The sequence below is a fragment of the Hyalella azteca genome, unplaced genomic scaffold, assembly GCF_000764305.2.
Source record: "Hyalella azteca isolate HAZT.00-mixed unplaced genomic scaffold, Hazt_2.0.2 contig7978, whole genome shotgun sequence".
NCBI classification, from domain to species: Eukaryota; Metazoa; Arthropoda; class Malacostraca; order Amphipoda; family Hyalellidae; genus Hyalella; species Hyalella azteca.
Window position 1 is genome coordinate 30,671 of NW_025938085.1, and position 16,136 is coordinate 46,806.

The window sequence follows — 16,136 nt, forward strand, 5'->3', positions numbered from 1 at the left end:
GAGATACGTAATACCTTATATTACTTTGATCTAATAGATTTTGTTTCTTTAGCCTCTACTTGTCATTCATTCAATAAATTTGTCATTCCGAACGGAACCTATTTTGTTCATTATATCATTAATCTAAATGTAAACTTTGTATAAGTAGTTTCGATTGCGAAATAATAATTGTGAAATACATCACTACAAATGACTGCTCTTGATGCACGGTAACAGACTTGCATGTTATGGCTTTATATCTATATTTTTATTCCAGTAAAACATCAACAGTGTTTTATTCAATTAAAAAAACAGTTCAAGATAAAGGAGTCTGTGTGTACGGTTCCCACTTTCTTTACTTGCATGACGTTCCTAGAGAAGAAACAAAACGGGAAAAAATGGTCCAGAAAAAATCAGAAGTAATCGCGTTTCATGCCACGAGCCAGCGACGTGATCGCGTCGTGTCGTCATTGTTCTCAACATAGGCAACTATGAGACGTCACTGGTTGAGATAGTCACAGAAAATGAACATTTTGCTCTGACAGGCATATGTCTCTTGTTTCCACTTTTTTTTTAAATTGTACGCATAAACGTATCAGAAAATTATTAAAATCAAAGTAATTTTTTATGATAATAAAAAGACTTTTCGTATTTATTTAACGATACAAAAAAATGCGCCTAAGAGTAGCAAAAGCGGCACGTACGAAACCTGCTTCTGATGCACTGCAGAGCTTCTGGGCAGTCAATATAGTTGCAAAGCTCACTCATGGCCGATCGGAGTTACCCCGATCCTACCCATATATATAGTTACCCCGGTTACCTACCCATATATTTTATAAAATAATGATAAAATTATTTAGTTAAAAAAAATATCAATATATTTTAATGTTATATGATGATGACCATGATACTAGCGTCGGAAAACCTACACACCAGCAGGAAAGAAGGGTATGTGTTATCTATGACAGTGATGTCATGACGTTGAAGGTTATTATACATACATATAATACGCCGCCGGTCACACGTATATCACTTCTAATTTTACTCCACGAATAATGACGCATACCGGACATGATGGAGGGCTACATTAAAGCAAACGAATGTACTTAAACCCCGAGAAAGATCCCAATATTACAGGATCTTGAAGAAAAGAAAGGAAATAAAGAGTCGGATGCATTAGTATTATGAGTAGAAGGAAAGAAATTATTGTATTGGTCCTGCAGCCTTCACCACGCACTGCGCCATCACGCGCTCGACACGTGAAGCGCAGCGGTTACGACGCGCCAGCGGCTAAATTGCGACAAGTTAGAACAGAAAGAAGAAAGACAAAAGAAAAAAGAGAAAGAGATAAGTAGGATTTTGAGTGAAAAAAGGAGCGCTGGCGAATTCCTAAAATGGAAGGCGGTAGTGCATTTGGGAACATAGAAAAAGGAGATGCTATGTTAACGCAATAAAAAGGAGGAAAAATTATGTTTTATTACGCAGTCACAAATACATATTTTATACCTTTATATTGAAATATGTTCAAGAAATTTGTTTATTTATTTATATTCATTAAATTTATTCAATCTTAAATCACATTCGGCTGAATGCAATTTTAACCTCTTTACCTGACCACAAATTTTCCGGTAATCCGTAAAACATTCATGCTTTTTAAAATTCATGACAAGCTTCTCAAATGCCGATGGAAGCATACCTTTGAAAATGTAGGTTCAGCTATAAGCCTTCCCGATTGTGTGCAGCACTTCTATCACTAAACTATTGCTAAGTTGCACGACTTCATTCACTTAACGCTTCTTAATTATAATTTTAATTAAGATATTAACGTTATTTGAAAGTACGTTCGCAATCAAAATTATTTTTGCCAGAAAACGTGTAAATTCGGTCAATCATTCTAAGCCAATTAGTTTATGACTGAACCAAAACGTCCAGGAGCTGTTTTTTTGTTAGAAATTTAAAGGGCTTAGTGAACATCATATAGAAGTTAACAAGACTAGTGACGTCTCAATATTAACGAGAGCTTAACGGCCGGTTTCCACGAAAAGAAGAAGCAAATATTAGAGCTTATGTGGTCTTTAACTTCATTTTCGATCCCATTGAGATTTGAAGCTTAGCTCGCGGTGACTAAACATCGCCTCAAATATGAAGACCAGTCAGAACTTTAAATTAGATTTGAACGATTAGAACGCCAACTTTTTTCTTTGGGGATTTTATAATTATTCCGAGAAATAGATTTTGTTTTCGATTTAAAGCTGGTGTTATATCTAAAGCTATTAATGTTTTTAGAGCAATATCAGCCTGAGCGTGAATATAACCGAGACGTACAAGTGACGATTTCAGATCATAAATATCCTGAAATTTCATTCATAGTTGCAAAGTAACTAAAATAAAAAGTTTGAGGAACAATTTAGCATCGATAGTTACGGGAATGGGTTTGAAACTGTCAATTTAATAGCAAAACTTACTAACAATTAAGAGTTAACTTGAGGCAGCCTTAAAGACAAGACCAAACTTCTTTTATTCAACTAACTATAATTTTATTCCGTATTATTTAGCTCGAGGACTTGTAAATGACTGGAACTACATGATTTGAAACCGCTTTTTAAATCAGTATATTCGTCTTTACTTTGTGATGTTATCGTTTGTAATTGATGTGTGAGTCAAATTTCGATAACCCTGTTTGTTGGAATCGAATCGAAGCAAGTTCTCTTACAGGATTTTCTAGGGCTTGACAGTAATTTAATTAATGCCAAGTAAATTACTAATTAAAACCTAAAGTAATAAATCAGTTAATTATTTAAACCGAATAAGAAATAATCAGGGCGATAAGAGATAAGGCGTTATTCTATGACATGGATGTCTATGTGTATAATTTTAAGCTAAATGTTAACTAATAATATCGGGCATTTTTTCCTGCATGCTTATCATCGTAAACACATGCAAACCGATGCGTAGTATACCTTTAAAATCTAAATTAATTATTCAGCGGTTTGCTTTGTTTTCTTTGCAAAATCTAATGAATTGGAAGTTACCATAGTCATGTATTTATTCGATCACTCAGTTAATAAACTTGGTTCCGGCGAACCCGCAACTGAAAAAGGCATTGAATGACGTTAATGTAAATAAAAGTCAACAGCTTATGTATGAAGCGAGCATAAACGTCCCTGCAAACCTAGCTTGTGATGCTTCATGCGATATTCTTCTTGGCTTGGCGTTTCATTTCAGCACATGCATATTTGATCAGAATTGAAGAATTTATGAGCTGTTCAGTTGCCCCAAAGTTGCGTTTTTCGTTTGAGTCCGCTGGTAAATTTGCAGGTGAGTTCGAAGTGTCGATTCGGTCGTTTCTACTCTTCAGCTTCAGTAACCGAACGCCAACTGTAGTCGCGAAGTCTGTGGAAATTTCCACTACAATATCTTCTCAAAGCAGCGTTTCTGCTGATTTTTTGGAAAATGACGAACAATAAGAGTAATAAACAAGAAGCATAACGTGTAATTCATTATCAGTATTGAATAACAATTTTTAAAATAAGAATTTATTCATGTTTCATATATCTAGGTGTAGGGTAGCGTTGGCAAGGTATCGGAAGCTATATAAAAGATCGCGTATGTGTCATCTGCGTCAGTTGCGACTGAGAAGCGAGTGGAAGAGGGCGGAACGCAACGATCGGAAAATTTTCATTGCTTGTTTGAGTACTGGTGATTAGCCTACAAAGTTTCAATAGAATTTTCAATTCTGCTGAATTTATCATGGTTATTTGTATTTTTTTAACGAACATTTATATGAAAGTGCATTGTAATTAGATATTTTTCAGAAATCTCAGAGTATAAACTAAAGTTAAACCGTCACAATGGTGCAATCTTCATCTCCTATGGTTGTGGTTGCTAACCGACTGCCCTTTATTGTCAAAAAAGATGAAAATGGAGTTTTGGTGCGCAAGCAATGGTGAGTCAGGTACTTGGGTCCTTGCTCCTTGTTGCCACGCGGTGAGAGTGCACGAGAGAGTTAGCCGGCATGCACGAGAACGTAATTTAAAGCCGATAGCCTAGGCAAAAACTATGGCCCTGCGCTATTGACCTTTTTTTATTGAAAAAGGTAGAGGTGAGATGGCCTGTATTACGTCTTCGATGTGCCTAGAATTTTGACATCTATAATGTGCCAACTGCCTAGTCCAATTTAAAGCACATTCATGATTCAAGTCACCGTTCTACGTTCCATTACATTAGACTTAGTTTATTTATATCATCATAATCATGTTCAATTACGTAGTACGTACGGTAGTTAGCTGACGATTCTTGATAAAATCCGTAGCAAATCAAGTTCCTGAACGAACGAAAGTTTGCTCATGTTAGCAATAATTTTTTTCAGTTCAGAGTCGGACCACCGTCTAATGGCAATTGGTAGTAGTCTGTATGAGCTTGCTAAATTTGGTTGCTAGAAAAATGCTTCAAAAACTAAAAAAGAAGCTGATTTAAATTAAATTTTATGCAACTCGTTTTCATCAAATAGGCTATGACTATCAATTGGTGGTTTTAGATTTAGACCATTACCATATCAATATGAAAAACGTACTGTTTTTCATTGTAGTTCTTATTGACAGGATTTTGAAGCTAAGTTTAGGTTAACGTTTAATTAATTGACGTTTTGTTATTTCTGAGTGAGTTACGACGTTATTTACTGACGGGTGACACCGTGACATTCTAGGATATGTGGTAGATATAATAAATAATGACAAGATCTAGCTTGCAGGGTAGTGCCTTGCTTGCTCCATAAACAAAAATAAAAAATAACCAGTGCAGTTGTAAGGAAAAGGCACAGTTTCAGGTCATCCAATCCAGTACGAGGCGTCTAGAGTAAATTATTACTACCCATATTCCACGCTGAATTTTTGCTATGGTACCTATAGTTCGTCGACTGGCGCAATTGCGGTCCACAATTCTCGATAGTATTGCATTTGCATGCACGGGTTTTATGCAATTATTTAAGGCCAATCAGTGTAGTCTATTCCATCTTATTTGAAACGTGTGTTAATTAATAACGATGTCAAGAGATACTTTGGAGACCGGCTTGCTATGCAACGTCGTGAGGGGTATTTTTCCCTTGCCGTTCAAACCTTACAAAACTACAATTCTTAGTATGTGGTATCACAATAATAAATCAACACTATCATTATTTGTCTTTATTTCACTTCATGTTTTGTTTATATGTGGTCGTGTACTTCACCATTTCCGTATCACTAAGGTCACGTGATCAGAGAGTGACTTCGATCGACGGTGTCAACAGGTGCGCGATGCCTCCAGACGCTAAACTGCTACTTGGCTATTGATTCTATGAACTGTAGCGGGCATTCTTATCAGACAGCAATCAGCTAGTGCCTTCACATCATTTCTAAGCATCGGGTCGACCCAGTTTCTCATACTCAAATCCTCGCATTGATTCAGTTGAATCGCGTACTCTCTTGCACGGCTACTGAGAGGTCGCGTGAAATCGATGGGCAGCGGCATTACCGACGGGCGCACGCGCATCTACCTACTGATCGGTGCATGTGCAGAGATTATTCAAACTATTTGTCGAATCGGCAATAATCAGGGTCACGTTAGTGATTAGTTACAAACGTTGAGGTAACTTGGACAGCCTAGAAGAGAGAAATGTGGTGTTATGAATCATTTACTTATTCTAACTTGATAAACTAACGAGATGACGTCAATGCCAGTACTGAGTAGTACGTTTCCTGAATGGCAGCGATTGCAAGAGAAAGCTAGAAAATACTATAGCCCAAAAAGTGTAGAATGGCTCATTTGCGTGATTGAAATTTATCGTGCGAAATTAATTTCAAGCCTTTTCCAAGCTCGTCGATTTCACTCTCCAGGTAGGAATAAGATAATTAGCACGAGAGCACGTCTTGTCCACGTGGGCTGTTAGTGATAAACTCTGGCAAGGAGCCAGAGTGCCATAATTCGGGACGCCGAATCAGTAAGACCGAAATAGCCACCGCCCCACTTCTCGAGGAACGAAGTCGCTCGTATATTATTTGAATGATGGAATGACATTATTGGTCTGAATATTTGGCGCAGGTGCCGTCGATGTCGACATACTTATAACCTACTTTAGGGGATCAGGCTTTTACTGGCGTTAGGGTGCCACGAATTTGGTTATTAGGATTAGTTCGTTACAGATTTGTTTCGAATAAATTGAATTCAGACTAGCCGGACATGTCTGGTTTTTATGGAGAAAATAATGATGCGAACCCCTTATCAACATTGCTGTAGTCACGTATAAATAAAATTAGCTTCACGCTTTATCTTGTTTTTTATTTCATGATTAGCCCGTAGTTCTCTTCCACTATCTCACAACTTAATACGAGTGATTATATCGGGTAAAATTGAGTTTAACTACGATAAGGGTTCGGGCTTAAGAGAGATCAGGATACAACAAAATTCCCCGCCTTAATTAAAAGGTTTTAATTCTTTTAATTAAGCGGAGTTCATTCCACTATTCTGAAATCACAGCTGTTTATACTTTAGTTCTGAAATGTGTTTGCTGGAAAACCAATTGTGATTGAAAAAATCATGGTTGTCGTTTAAGCAAACGTTTTTGTTGATTTTGGAATAATTGACACGTCGTAGAATTTGCATTTCAAATTCATTTTGAGTTGAATCGTTATTTTGTTCTATATGGCGTTTGATAACGATGACCTCGATGAAGAAATCATTATTTAAATATCATTCGATCAAGAAATGAACATGACTAGTAAATTTAAACCTCTCCCTCACCTTCAACACCGGGTTATATTTAACACCTTTTACTTAGATTCTTTATAAATAACTAATGATATCAATAAATGAAATTTTAGTTCGGTTAGTTAGTTAGTTTTACTCTATTAATTTCATGATTGGCGAACCTGTCGACCGAGAACAAGGCTAAAATACTTATGAATTCTGATCACCACTAATCTGAAATGCATGGTTGCAGTGCTGGTGGGTTGGTGACGGCAGTGGCACCGGTGGTGGTGGAGACTAGAGGACTGTGGGTGGGCTGGCCTGGCCTCCACAAGGAGGACAACCTCGAGTACATCCCCGAGTCCAGCCCCGACGACAAAAGCCCCACCGCTGGACTCAAAAGCGAACAGGTGTGTTCTGACGGAAACTACTCTTAGGAATTCTGAACTTTCCTTTCACCGAAGTGATGTTTTTTTTTTTTGTAACTTGAACTTGATGTGGCCTGATAACAATTTGCCTTCACAAATTTCACTTTTGTTACGATTTATCAGGCTAAGTGCTCCATTGTTTTTTAGTATACTTGTATTGCTTTAGATTATTTATTTTACCTTGTGAAAAATTTAGATTTACGATTCAAAGAGTATTTTTGTCTCAATATTACGAAAAATTGATGATCGTGTATCGCCTGGGAATGCTTTGCCCACTCTTGATAGCTAATAGTGTGGCCATTTGATCGAACACTAAGTCCATGATTTTTAAATTTGTCTTTTCTTCTTGATTTCCGTACTGCTTATCACCTCGGCTTGTCGAATCGAAAAAAGTGTGGAAAGTATATAGGTATTGATGCAATTCAGCGAGGAAGAGATTTTTTAATTTTATGTACAAGTATATATGTGTGTATTTATGGTTATTGTGTTCAAGGAAAACCATTTTTGACAAAAAACCGAATTAATGTTCCATTGGCAGGTCAATGAATATTAATTATTCTGTTTATGGTTTCTCCTGACACGAATGAATACGTACATTTTATAATTAATACCACTTAAATTAATATTCTAATTCGTTTACGTATCGGTAATGTAATTTTGCAACGATTGTTTTTCTTCTCATATCTTTAGAGTTGACATCAGAATCAGGATTAAAGTTGACTTAACTTCTCAGTAGAAATGATAACGCGTGCTGATAGAGCGTTATAAAAACAATTGTTGGTGTTTCTGAAAACAAGTTTTTCTTCTGAAAATAAGTTTTTCTTGTTGACTGCAGGTGATTCCGGTGATGCTTCCTCGTCAGCTGTTCGACGATTACTACAACGGCTGCTGCAACGCCTGCTTCTGGCCTTTGTTCCACTCGATGCCTGACCGCGCTCTCTTCCAGTCCGACAAATGGCAGGTGAATTCTTGATGAAGCTCCTCACGCTTTTATTTATTTCTTGTTGAGTTGATGCCTGATGGAAAATTCGTCTAATGAAAATGTGGAATGCAGGGGAGTATGTTTAAATGTGTCCTACTTAATACTATAAAAACGTCTTCAAATTTCGATGACAGGGATTTCTCATGATTTAAACACGAGTGTAAAACATGTGAAGTAATCGAAGTTAAAATAACGAGCTGATTTTATTCGTATATTGATTTACACCTTGTAGAACATACCTGACATCAATTAATTACACGCAGCTCGTTTGTAGTTTTCGCTGCTGCAAGGAGCGTCAGAACGACCAATAAAATGACAGTATTAATGTTTCATTATTCTTCGTGTGATATCTCATCATCTCTAATACATTTAATGAATTCGAACGGCCCTTATAGATACTAATACTGTACGATTTTCTGGTGCGCACAGTCATTTGATTGTTTTTATATCTTGAATTTGATACCTGCTAATGTTTCGTGGATCATTAATTTTTACGGCTTTATATGTGTATACATTATTAGTTGAAGCCGAATTTAGTAATTTATGTTATGGCCACGTTCCTTATCGCATTTGTATACTCACCGCCTCGGTCGTTGAAACTGCGTACGTGATAAAAGGGTCCTAAAAAACAACTTGACAAATACTATTTTTCTAAGACCAGTGGCTGCTCAAGGTCAATGGAGTCAGCGTTCTGTGTACTGATTATATATTTTCTTCTTGACACCTTATATAGTGTTGCTTGATTTTTAGATAAATAATAAATATCATGTCAGCTGCAGAGCCTGAGCCGAGAAAATGATGTAAAAAATACAAAATAAATTATTTTGCTTGCTTGCATGTCACAACATGCAAGCAATACCTGCCGTGCGGGTCACAACATAGCAAGTTGGTCAAATTTCGAATACATTATTGTATTTAATTTATTCAATAATAGATTCTTTTTCCGAATCACTAAAATAATTAAATCTTGCAGGCGTATTTGACTGCGAACAAAGAGTTCGCTGCTCGCGCTGTTGATGCCGTTAAGAAGATTCATGCGGAGCAGCCGGACGCTGTGCCGCTCGTCTGGATCCACGACTACCAGCTCATGTGCGCCGCGAACTTCATCAGGAATGGCTGCGAGGCCGAAGGGATCCAAGTAAAGCTTGCATTCTTCCTGCACATACCGTTCCCCTCTTGGGATATGATGCGGCTCTTCCCATGGGACGATGAACTTTTGCAGAACATTCTTGGAGCTGACTCGATTGGCTTTCATCTTGAAGATTACTGTTTCAATTTCCTTGACTGTTGTCAAAGGAGACTAGGGTGCCGAACTGATCGACAGAAAATGCTCATCAAACACAACGCGCGTCTAGTGACAGTCCATCCACTCCCCATTAGTATTCCGTATGAGAGGTTCCAGTCGTTGGCCCAAGTAGCCCCAGCTGTGGTCAAAAATAACCCCGAAGAGCAAATCTTGCTCGGAGTCGACCGGTTAGATTACACAAAGGGGCTTGTCCACAGAATCAAAGCTTTCGAACGATTTTTGGAGAAGCATCCTGAACAAATTGAAAAGGTCGTATTTATTCAAGTAGCTGTACCTTCTCGTACAGATGTGAAGGAGTATCAAGAATTAAAAGAAGAGCTGGACATGGAAATTGGTAAACTAAATGGTCGTTTTTCGACTGCCAATTGGTCTCCAATACGTTACATCTACGGATGCATCTCTCAAGAACAGCTGGCTGCTTTCTATCGCGATTCCTCGGTTGCTTTGGTTGCGCCGCTTCGCGATGGGATGAATCTTGTGGCCAAAGAATTTGTCGCATGTCAGACCAAAGAACCAGGCGTCTTGGTTCTATCTCCGTTTGCAGGTGCTGGGAGCTCTATGGCTGAGGCACTTCAGGTGAACCCATACGAAACTGAGCTCTACGCCGACACCATCAACCGTGCGATCACAATGCCGAAAGAAGAGCGTGAGCTCAGGATGTCACTTTTGAAGAAGCGTGAGCGCGAAAAAGACGTCAACTACTGGCTTGAGTCTTTTTTGGAGAGTGTGAACTGTGATTGCAAAAACACTTCGGGGAGACTGAGTCCTCTCAGGGAAGATGATTTCAGCACTTTCCTAGAAAATTACGTTACGGAGTCCTCCAGGCTAGCACTCTTACTTGATTACGATGGCACTCTTGCCCCCATCGCTCCTCACCCAGACTTGGCTGTTATACCCCCTGAAACGAAGAAGGTACTTATGAGGCTCGCAAATATGCCGGACGTCAAGATAGCCATTATTTCCGGGCGGTCTTTGGAAAATGTCAAGCAAATGGTTGGCATTGAGGGACTTACCTACGCTGGTAATCATGGTCTCAAAATTAAACACCCCGATGGCACCATGTTCGTACATCCCGTTCCACACGAATATGAAGAAAAATTGGCCAAGCTTCGAGAAATGTTGAAACCAGTGTGCACCGATGGCGCCTGGCTCGAAGAGAAAGGCACAGGAGTCACGTTCCATTACAGGGAGGTTCCTAATGCTCTCGAAGCAGAAATAATTTCCAAAGCCGAGGAATGTTTCGACACTGCAGGAATTGAAGCGTACCACTCACATCGTGCGCTTGAGGCTCGTCCACCTGTACCTTGGAACAAGGGTCGGGCTGCCATCTACATCTTGCGAACACTTTTCGGTGTTGACTGGCTGAGCAGGATTTCCGTCATTTTTGCTGGCGATGACAGAACAGACGAGGATGCAATGAAGGCTTTGCAAGGCATGGCTATTTCATTCCGTGTCACTGCATCGAAAAATGTAAAAACTGTAGCCAATCACAGGCTGCCCTCCACCGATGCAGTTTTTACAATGCTGAAGTGGATCGAGCAGCGACTGGGAGCCCGTTCTCTAGAAGAGTCCAAAACTCTCGGACGAACTAATTCCGTAAGCAAATCTCCGGCAGGATCACCTACAAGAAAATCTAGCCGGAACGGGCAAGCTGTCGAGGAAATGGTCACAAGCATGACGATGAGCGACGACGACTTCAATCAAATGATTACTGTGAAGTCTGTTGTCAACGGTGCGAGCCTAACTGCGTAAAACGAACGTGACGAATCGCAACTATTTCTTTTGGTGACTGTTTGCGTGTCGAATAACTGATGCCGAATGAATTCATAGTTGATGTGGGTGGATAACTGTTAGTTCATAGTGGGTGTACATTATATGCGTGATTGTCAACCCAAGTCAATCGAGTAGTACAAACGGCTGTGCCCCTCATGCGACCTGAATTTAGATTTGGACCTGCATTTTTTAGATGTGTACTATCAGAATATTTGTCTGTAGAGGTGCATTGATTATCATATTCCTTCGTAAATAATTAGAGCCTTCAAACTGAGGGAAATTATCGTTGCAGCGGATGAAAAAATTTCTTTCCAATTATTTTAACTTTGAAATTGAAAAATTTTGCGTGGTAGATTATAAAAAAAATTGTATCGTAAAATTTGTATGTTTAATTCCAATGATTATTGTTATTATTATAACAATTTATCGTATAAAGGATAAGTTGAAGTGAATGGGCTGCGTGGCCGTGGCACGTAGGTAGAGTAGGTGCTAGGGCCGTATATATTTATCAGAAACAGTTATTTTATAGAATGTATCCACGAATGATCGTTGCCAATGTCGCGGGTCTTTATATGCTTTATAGATGAAGTAAACTTTTCGAACGTCCTCTATTCATCTTTGTTCCCTCCATTTACTATTCTTTAGGGATTGTTTCAAATTTAATAAATGCAGCTGTGGTCATTTGGTTTTTTTATATCGTAAATATGATAAGAGTTCAATTTGTGAGGATGAAATGCCTTAGCAAACTTACTGTGCTATTGCTTATTAATTTCAGCAGCTACTTTACACATCAAATCTTTCGTCGGGTTACTTGAGGAAAATCACAACCCCCGCGCGAGATTTCCTTTGTTAAAATTTCTTCAGCTCTAAGCGGACCAACCTTCTGTAGTTGCAAAAATAAGTGCGACATTACATTTTATTTTTCGTATCTTATTAATCTCGCTTGTGAAGAAAGCATTGGATAAGGAAGTGGAAAAATATTTAACGAGGAACGTGTGGTTTCAGCGCTGACATCCCAAAGCCTTAAATGGTGTCTGCAAATATCAGGCAGCCATATTGTGGTCGATTACGTCACTGTTTACTGCCGAAAGTTCACGAGGTTTAGTAAGCCTATATAATTGAGGTTTCCAGTTTCGAAGTCGACAGACACTACAATGCATAACTTGCTTATCGAATTCCGAAAAAAGTTGGTTTGATAAAAGAAAATTCAGATGATCGACGCTTCCGAGACTAGTGTGGATGCCCAAAGAACCCGAGCCGCATGCGAAGAGTTTCACCAGCACACGATGCTTAAAGACTTGTTTATCACTGAGAAGGTCGTTGCCATCTCTGTGATCCCGATCGCTGTTGCTGAGGGCAAGTTGGCACAGCAAAAACTTGTGCGCTTATTAGGGAAGTGGCCATCTTAGCTTTTCTCTGGCAATGTTGTCCAAAACAATTATTTATTTTGGTGGCGAATAAAATTTAGACATAATTTGTGTGAATGTTATTTCACTTAACTTGGCAATGAATGACCCTCGCATGCACTTTGTCATTGTTTGAATTGAAACATTAAATTTAATTAACTACGAATGCGTAATATCCTCTTTTGTATTTAAATGTCGTCATTTCAATGTGATTGATATTATAGTTAAACTTTAATCGTGTCTATATTTCATTAAAATGTCATTAGAATCTCTAAATAACCTTCAAAGCTAATATTATAACTTTTAAATGTCATTTAAATCGTCATTGGTATCTTAAATCGGTTCAAATAATCAGAATTATATAGATTTTCAATAATTTTTATTTCAAAGCGGAAAATCTCAGAGTGTCTTGCCGGCCAGAAGCAAGAACGGGTGCAGAATTCATAGGACAAGAATCTTCAGGATTAGTGCTTTATCACGTTCTTCTTCACATCAATGATCAAGTATATATACTTCTTCGCTGCACGAAGTTGAACATTTAAGTTTACAGAGCTTTTCGGAGTCATATCGTTGTCTATGAAGTCAATGCAGTGCCACAGCTATACAGAAAACGAAAAAAAGTTAAAAACTTTTACACAACTAAATTTCTATCATGAAGACTTACAAATAAGTGCTCGCATAAAGTAAACGATCGTTGAGATTAACCTTGGAGTACGTCCACTCTGCCACCACACTGCTTCCCAGCAGCCCCTATATATTACAAGGCCACACTGCATGGGCACAACACACGCGCATGTTGTGCGCTTTCTTGCTGTGATTGCTGTTTCGTTTAATGTGTAAATATCTTTATAAAATCATACAAAATTATTCAATTCGCCAATTTTTTCACATAAAAAAGATGGATGGATCATTTAAATTGTGTCGAAGTTGAGTTGACTCGGAAGTGATGTAAATATTTTAAATAATGAAATTTTAGTTTACAGAATTTTTTTGAGTAACGTCTGGCAATTAGTTAAAACTTGACGAAAACTTCTAGAGTAAAAACGTTTTAGAAAGTATGCCGGAGTCTAAGAAAATGTGCGGATTAGTGATTTAATTAGAAACTTAATCCGTTGTTTACTGTCTGAGGTTGCTAGCTCAACCCGGACGGTCAACCCTCCAAAGTCATGGGATGGACTCTGCTTAGGTCCGGTCCTGCCATTTTTTTCTCCTCTAACATGCCAGCTTGATAGCTCGAAGGCCCAATTACCTGGTCTATGTACAGCAGAGGGAATTCTTTCATATAAATGTTGTTACATTATTCGGACACAGACTTGGCACAATCGAGACTTACGTTTTTAATGCCTACTCTGCTATAACAAATTACAAATGACCTATCACAGATTCAGTTAATAATCGCTAATTATTATTTTTTTACTTTGAACACATGAAAAATTATATAGTATAGTAGCCGATGAACGAGCGCAATGCATGAGAAATTAGCTCGTCTCTTGATGCACCGCCTTAATCTGCATCTATTTTGTGTACGTGTCAAGGTGAAACTTACGGTATTGAGTCCCTAGAGCAATCTTGCATTCAGAGCATCGACATGCATTCACTGATATTGAAGGCAAGACATGCCAGTCGTATTTCAAGCTTAGGATATGAAGGAATGTATACATGTGGGGATTCTACTCTTCTGATAATCTTGAACGCGCAGTGCATGCCAAAGACTGGCGAGATGCAACTTGGGTGCTGGGGCGTGCATTGGCTACCCAATAGCCTGTTTATTACGCACGAAGACCAGTTTTAGGCTGCAGGCTGGCGAGAAAAAATTAAATGGTTAGCTAACTCCGTTCGAGTATGTTTGGTTATAATTTGTTTTTTATCGAAAGAATTGATGAAGTACCTATCACACAAGTCACCAGGAAATTATTATAGAGGACAACTTTTCCGGCTTCAAATTTGTTCTTGGAAAAAGGAAATATTGCGATGCAAAGGTTTTGAAACATTCTCAATTGCTTATAAAAAGTTGACCATGAGTGATTTATCGGTCATGAAGTTTTCATACGAAATCGACTGTATTATTACTAAATAGCTGAATAGGTAAAACAGTTGCCTATCCCGATTATTACTCATCAGTATTGTCGTAATGTTAAAAAATTTATAACATTGCCTTTTTCAATTTTTTTCAATAACTTTTTCAACTAGACATCGTCTTATTTTTATAAATTAGTCGAGAGATGATGGTGGCAATTATCCAGCCAGTTCGACCGTTTATAATTGCTATTTTTATTATTATTTTAATTGCCATAAGTTAACAAAAAACGTCTACCAACGGAAGATGCGATGACGACAACAGCAATTTTACACGTGTGTTAGAATTACGCAGTTGCCAGCCGCCTCGGGCGGCGCGCCGGCTTGCGAGGCTCCAACACGACACGACAAGATTGCGTTCACTTCTCTGCGTCGTCCACTCATGTACTTTGTTGACCCCTGCAACTCATTCTCTTTATTTTTCAGGATTCATGAATGCTTGATACATTCCCCAGGCCTGGTGAGAATGCTTCTATTAAATTTCTTGATACTTACTTCGATTGAAGGAAATAAAAGTAGAACGCTAAATGAACCAGTTTCGGATTCAAGTTATTTGAGTGTATAGTGATTAGAGTCCATAGTTTGGAAGAAATTAATTCGGTCATCTAGCCTAATTTAGCCAAAATGTTGACGTGACAGATACGATCTTTCTCTACCGGTTCATTTCATCGTCAAAACTCCTCAATATTTCAATGAATTCATAATCCGTTTAACGGCAGGATCGACTGACCTTGTGATGCTACTTCCTCAGTTGTTTCAGCTGCCATGTCGGGCATGTTTCAGCTGCTATAATGGCCGCGCAAATCAGTCCAACAACGCGTGGCTTTTCATGGCTCAATCCCTTCCTGTCCATTGAAAAGTTACATCTATTAATTTTATTCCATTCGACTCAATTAGCTAACCAGGAAGGCTTCGGTGGCTCTAAGGTTGTCCCTAAACTGTTCTGCGGACGATAGAAATGAGGAACACACGAGTGAAGATAGTGAAAATGAGGTCAAGAAGAATTACCTATCTTATCTTTCAAGGAGGTCGATTCCGCCACTTGATTCTGCAATGGCTGATGATCGAAGTTATGTACTAATTAACGCATCTAATTCCTCTTGCTCATTTCAAAACTGCACGAAGTACTTCCAATTTGATACCAAGAATGTATTATGTGCATGCATGATTCGTTATGTAAACCTAAGTTGTAAATCTGAGGCGATGTTTTTTATTGTCTCACTTCGAGGAAATAATCCCAGGAGTTATAAAATGAAATGAGTTGATAAATGAACGATTAAAAGCTGCAAATTACTTAAAAAAGGATAACATAATCTATCCACGTCACAAGCGTATATTTAATTCAAGTAGCTGTTACTATCTAGCTAAAAATTTGTGATAGGTAAAAATTCTACTATTGTTCCATTCATTTTGTTTTTGAATCGCAGCATGAGAAAAGTTGATGGGAAGTGACATAGAATTACCTA

General features: G+C 38.3%; 1 protein-coding gene across 1 annotated transcript; it reads left to right on the top strand.

Moving 5' to 3' along the window:
- Window positions 1-3,615: 3,615 nt before the first annotated feature.
- On the top strand, window positions 3,616-11,794 carry LOC108665541 (alpha,alpha-trehalose-phosphate synthase [UDP-forming]). Its single transcript, XM_018152306.2, has 4 exons — window positions 3,616-3,925; window positions 6,953-7,109; window positions 7,963-8,088; window positions 9,083-11,794. Exons 1-4 carry the CDS (start codon window positions 3,831-3,833, stop codon window positions 11,165-11,167), a joined length of 2,463 nt encoding a protein of 820 aa, XP_018007795.1. The 5' UTR covers window positions 3,616-3,830; the 3' UTR covers window positions 11,168-11,794.
- Window positions 11,795-16,136: the final 4,342 nt, after the last annotated feature.